The sequence below is a fragment of the Meriones unguiculatus genome, chromosome 17 (assembly GCF_030254825.1).
Source record: "Meriones unguiculatus strain TT.TT164.6M chromosome 17, Bangor_MerUng_6.1, whole genome shotgun sequence".
NCBI lineage: Eukaryota > Metazoa > Chordata > Mammalia > Rodentia > Muridae > Meriones > Meriones unguiculatus.
The window spans coordinates 58,193,750-58,199,749 of record NC_083364.1 but is presented as its reverse complement, the minus strand read 5'-3'; the positions used below and the strand labels follow the sequence as shown (position 1 = coordinate 58,199,749).

At 43.7% G+C, this 6,000-nt stretch overlaps 1 protein-coding gene across 2 annotated transcripts in view; it reads left to right on the top strand.

Moving 5' to 3' along the window:
* The first annotated feature begins 4,392 nt into the window (after window positions 1-4,392).
* Window positions 4,393-6,000, top strand: part of Cep97 (centrosomal protein 97) — a 32,458-nt gene continuing 30,850 nt past the window's right edge. For both annotated transcript variants that reach the window (XM_060370547.1, XM_060370546.1), the window contains exon 1: window positions 4,393-4,492. In XM_060370547.1, coding sequence (XP_060226530.1) covers window positions 4,450-4,492 — 43 coding nt within the window. In that variant the 5' untranslated portion in view covers window positions 4,393-4,449. The remainder of the gene's footprint in view (window positions 4,493-6,000) is intronic.

Below are 6,000 nucleotides of genomic sequence, written 5' to 3'. Positions count from 1 at the left end.
CTCCAATTCATTCAGAAATTGCAGGGCTTAACATTTAGGAAAGAAGACAACTTAGTTAAAAGGTTAGCAGTTTGACTTTAGATGTAAAATTGGTTCCTGAAACACAAATGGAATGTCTGTGCCATGCCTGTGAAGGAGGGTGGAGTCACTTGGTCATAGGGGAACATCTGACTTTTGTGCCCTTTCCTCAGGAGCTGAGGGCAGATGAATCAAACAGAACTCTCTTCCAGCTACTATTGTAAATGTGCAGGAATCTGTGCTCCTGAACATCAGGAGATCGCCTTTCTAAATAACAACTTTGTCCAATAGAGATTTGTAGTCCCTTTCCCCTTCACGGAACTGTTTTCTTTACAGTCCTCACAGCCCATTTCAGGTAGGAAAAGAAATATCAGAGTCGTTAGAATTAAAGTGGGGTGCCCTGAAAAGATCCTTAGAATGAAAAAAATAAACCATGAGGCTGGAGAGATGGCTGCACTTGTAGAGGACCTGACCTTGGTTCCCAGAATCCACATTGGTGGCTTACAAACATATTGGATATCCTCTTCTGTTCTTCACACATAACACACACACACACACACACACACACACACAAATATTCAAAAGTAAATCAGACTAGTAGATTATGAAGGCACACACACACAAATATTCAAAAGTAAATCAGGCTAGTAGATTATGAAGGAAAGATTCTGATGTAAATAGATTCTGATGTAAATAGTGCTTTTCAATAATGTTACTGGGGTTTCCTTCTTTTGGGATCTCAGTCATTTTCTTTTTCCTCCCCCTCCCCCTCCCCCTCCCCCCCTCCCCCTCTTCTTCTTCTTCTTTTTCTTCTTCTTCTTCTTCTTCTTCTTCTTCTTCTTCTTCTTCTTCTTCTTCTTCCCTGAGCTGAGACAGGGTTTCTCTCTGCAGCCTTGGCTGTTCTGGACTCACTTTGTAGAGCACACTGGCCTTGAACTCACAGTGATGTGTCTGCCAATGCCTCCCAGAGTGCTGGGATTATAGGCCTATGCCACCTTGTCTGGCGATCTTCGTCTTCTTAATAAAATATTTTAGAAACAGATGTGGAAGTTCCAGAACAATTTTATTAGCATTTGAAACAAAGAAAAACAACAGGTCAGTCAAGCTGTAAACATGAGCACCTACTGGGAGAAGGAGAACAGAAGAGGGAGAGAGAAGAGAAATCCATGCCATTTGTAAGCAGTCTCATGGCAGACAACCAGCCATATGGTGGAAGGTAACAATTACAGAGATCTGCCTGCCTTTAGAGTGCTGGATTAAAGGTGTGTGCCACCACACCCAGTTGGATTAACTAATAAATTAGGCAACAATAAATAGTATGTAATGTTCTATTCCTTGGAGCAATCAGAATGTCATGTCTCCAGTTGGGACAAGAGGTACCCTATTCTTTTGACCAGGATAAAATTGCTTCCCTTCAAAGAATCTCAGCAAAGCCCTGGCATCCTCAATGCTTCCTAAGACAACTATAATATTTTCCCTTAAAATAATAAAATAATTTAGGAGATGAGATGAGTTGGGGAATAGATCTCATCCATTCCAACCATGAAAATCCAGATAGGTTAGGATCAGATAGTAGGGGAGGAGGACCTCCCCTATTGGGGGAGTAGAAGAAGGGAGAGTGGGACTGGGAGGAGTTGAAGTGAGGGCAACATCGAGGATACAAAGTGAATAAGTTTTAATAAATAGTAATTATAACAATAACAAAATAATAAAAATTCCCCTTCCTTTAAACAAGAGACCCTTTCCTTGAAGAGCAGTCTTATTATTTATTTATTATTTACATTTTATTAACTCTGTATCCCGCTCCCTCATTCCCCCCAAAACCCTCCCTCCCTCATCTCCTCCCTGCCCCTTTCCAAGTCCACTGATCGGGGAGGACCTCCTCCCCTTTCATCTGACCCTGTTTTATCAGGTATCTTCAGGACTGGCTGCAAAGTCCTCCTCTGTGGCCTAGCAGGACTGCTCCTCCCTTGGGGCGGTGGGGAGGTCTAAGAGCGTGCCATTGAGTGAAGAGCAGTCTTACTATTTCATATGTATGAAAACAGGTATTATGGCCCAAACCTTTAATTCCAGCCATCCAGAGGCAGAGGCAGGTGGATTTTTACTAAGTCAAGGCCTGCTTGGTCTACTTAGTGAGTTCTGGGATAATCAGATCCACATAATAAAGAAACTGTCTTAAAAAAAAAAAGCAAATATAAATATCACTCCCTACTAACCCTTTCCTCTTTATGGCAACACAAGTAAAAACAATTGGAGGGGACAGAGAGATGGCTCAGCCAGTAAGGAGCTTGCTATCAAGACTGATGACCTGAGTTCGATTCCCATAACCCACACAGTAGAAGATGACCACACACTCGTGAAAGTGTGAAAGTTGTCTTTGGACTTCCACATGTGTGCCATTGCATCTTTGTGCATGTGTACACACACACATACACACACACAATATATATATATATATATATATATATATATATATATATATATATGTAATCTAAGAAAAGAAAGAGCCAAGCGTGGTAGGCCAAACCTGTAACGCCAGCACTCTCGTGGTTAAGGAAGGTAAGAAGTATGTCAAGGCAAGCCTTGGCTGCACAGTGGCACCTTGTCTAAAAACAACAATAACAACAAAAGCAACAATAAAAAAAAAATAAACCAATGACATCAGAAAACAAAAATTCTCCAAAGAATAAGCATATTTATTTGGGAATAGCATTTTGCCATTTCTGAGATTGCAGCACATTGTCATCTACAAAGTGTCATCTACAGGTAACACTGTTGCTTTGTTTACTGTTTTTGATTTTTGCTATCTGGAACTGCTAGGGATCAAACCAAGCTCTTTACATCCTAGGCAAACACTTTACCACCATATTCCCAACCCAAAGGATATTTTTATTTTATATATCCTGGCTGTAACCCCCTCCCTCATCTCCTCCCAGTCCCACCTTTGCTCTATCATCCTTCCATATGCCCTCCCCTAGTCCACTAATAGGGAGGCTGAGCTGCCATGGACTATATCTGAGCAGGAGGTGTAGGTCATCTCCATGCATGGTCCTTGGTTGATTCATCAGTCTTTGCAGGTCCCCTGGGCCCAGATTTTTTGGCTCTGTTTGTCTCCTTGTGGAGTTCTTGTCCCCTCCAGGTCTTTTTTTTTTTTATCTCCCCCTTCTTCCATAAGATTCCCTATACTCTGCCCAAAGGTTGCACCCCCTCGGGGGAGGTGATCAAAGAGCCAGCCACCGAGTTCATGCCACCGACTGTCCTTGCACCTCTTACTAGGGTACCCCCATGCAGACTGAGCTGCCCATGGGCTACATCTGAGCAGGGGGTCTACGTCCTCTCCATGCGTGGTTCTTGGTTGATTCATCAGCTTCTGCAGGTCCAGGAAAGGGAATTCTTATTTTCTTCAGAATTAGAAAATTATCTTTAGACTGAAGCAATGGGAAACAGAAAAGGTCTTTAAGAGCAATGATGTCAAAGAAAAGAGGGAATCCAGGAAAGAGGAAATACTGTTAGAATTATGAGCCTGAAGAGCTAGAATCGAGTTACTGGATTTTTGTGAACAGAAACTCTCAGACTTTGGAGAGCCAGTTCAGCAAGAGTGGCTTTCAGTATGTAGAGCAGTTGGTGAAAGAAAGTGGAGCTACCTTTGTGCTATTGAGTTACCTTTTAAGCCCCAGCTCATTTTCACTTTCCCTATCCTTCTTTCAAAGATTGTAATTTCCATTTTTTTAAAAATTTCACTGAGTTTAGTTAAATCAAAAAAGAATAAGCCTGTGCCCTTCCAACCAGACAAAGCAAGTATTCCTGACTTTGGAACCTATTTTTAACTTCTTCTTCTTTTTTTTTAATACTACAGAGAAATTTCTGGGCACTTATGTATTAAATATACTTCCTCCTTGGTCAAAAGTTCTGTTCAGTGTGTAAGAACTACCACTTAAAACAAAAATGTCTTTTTCTGAAGCTTTAAATCTATTTAACTAGGTAAAATTGCAAATACAATGTATCCATTTTGACTATTTCAAAACGTTTACTATCATTCCTACAGCGAAGCTGAAACCTTTAAACTTAATCCAGAATTGTCAAAATGGGTAGCTGCTAACAATGAGCTTTCAAAACCAGTTTATTTTAAATAACGTTCTTATAGTGTGCCAGGTGGAAAAAGTGTCAAATTTCCCAAACACCTGGGCTGGAATGAAATGGTTTATCTAACAATGCAGCTTGCTCACCGATCAACTATAGGTAGGTAGGTGTCTGGGTTTCCCTACGCTCTTTCCCCGCCTCTTCATAGTCTGTGAGTCCCTTCAGGCAGCCAATTGGGCCGGCTGACTGCTGTGCATCCTGGGAGTTGTAGTTTGCAGTTCCCCACTGCTGACTACAAGCCCTACAGAACGGCTGAAGACGGTTGCCTGGTGTCATTAGCAAGCGGCAAGTATGGCGGTGGCGCGAGCCGACGGAGCTCTGGCTCCGGGAGAAGGTATGATGATACCCACCCCTAAATCCCAAAGTTTACTTTACTAAGTCATATTAAAATAGTTGCTTGGTGTAAAGAGAAAACCTGGGTTTAGAGGTGTAGTTTTGGACCAGTTCTTTTGATGAGGGGCTGTAGTCAGCGCGGAGGCGCACTACCTACTGGGAGTTGTAGTCCCACTCTCTGGTCCAGTCCGGCAGCATTGCGGTGAAGGCTGGATGAGGGACTTCACCCCCCAGTAGCCTTCGCGGTGCCCGGCGCCCCCGTCCCGCGCTCTCCTTAGCCTGACTGAGCAGTGGGCTTCGGACTGCGGTGACCTTTCTGGGACATACACTTTGAGTTCTGAGTGCCCACGGGAATTGTCAGAGTCTCTTTATTTCCCGCGCCCCACGTCTCGTCGATTCCGAGAACGTTCAGGAAGCATCTTGTCTGATACCGCATCGTAGGCTGCCTGAACTCTTCTTTGAAAGTGACCAGTACCCGTGATAGAATCTGGGGTGACCCAGACGTGCATTGCTCCCCCGTCATTCTGCAGGCTGGGTAATGGGGTCGAGTTTGGTCTTTGTTTGGCAGAGTGCAGGCTGGGGGTGCGCCTGAGCCTGGGAGATGATGGCTCCGTGGGGCGCCGGACCTGAGCTTTTGTTTTGGTTACACTCTGAGGCGTGGTAGCAGCTGGCTGGATCAGGACACACCGGGGTAGAGTTGGGGCTCATAACCAGGAGACCCTGAATTCTTGTGGTGAGGAGTTCGGCTAAAAGATGTGTCGACCCTTCGGAATTGTGGGCGAACGCTAGGTGCGCTTTTCCGGGACAGCATAGTTTTCATCTTAAAGAAGGGGCTCACGACGCCTCAACGTGATAAGAAGACCGGAAAACATTAAAACCTTCCAGGAGAGCAGTCCCGAAAAATTACTTCCCACGGTAGTCCCTGTCTGATCCTAAATTTGAAATTGGCAGTTACCCTGGCCCCGCCCCCCTGATAGTGCCGTTCGTAAACCTCCCTAGTCCACCAAGACAACAGACAACAGAGCCATTTTTTTAAAAAAAGAGCCAGATGATATTTTGGGTGCTTTTCTTACATTATCTCATGTTTTTATGTAGAACAATGTTTATAGTGTATACTTGATTTATTTTATTTTTATTTTTTACACAGGGTCTCCTTATGTAGCCAGGGACTGGCCTAAGACTCACAAAAATCCTCCTGCCTTTGCCTCCCTAGTGCTGGGATTAACGGTGTGTACTGTTCATCGACATTCTTTTTCATTCTTTCTTTCTTTTCTTTTTTCTTTTGTTTCCGACAGTGTTTCTTTTTGCATCCCTGGGTATCCTGCAACTGGCTCTGTAGACCAGGCTGGCCTCAAACTCAGAGTTCTCTCTCTGTCCCTGCCTCCTTACTGTTGGGATTAAAGGCATGTGCCATCACAGCTAGTTGTTATTTTATACTGCTGCTATCTGCATTTTATACTGCAGAAAAGTTAACTGGATCCAAGAGGAAGTGGAGGTGGGAGAGGCTAA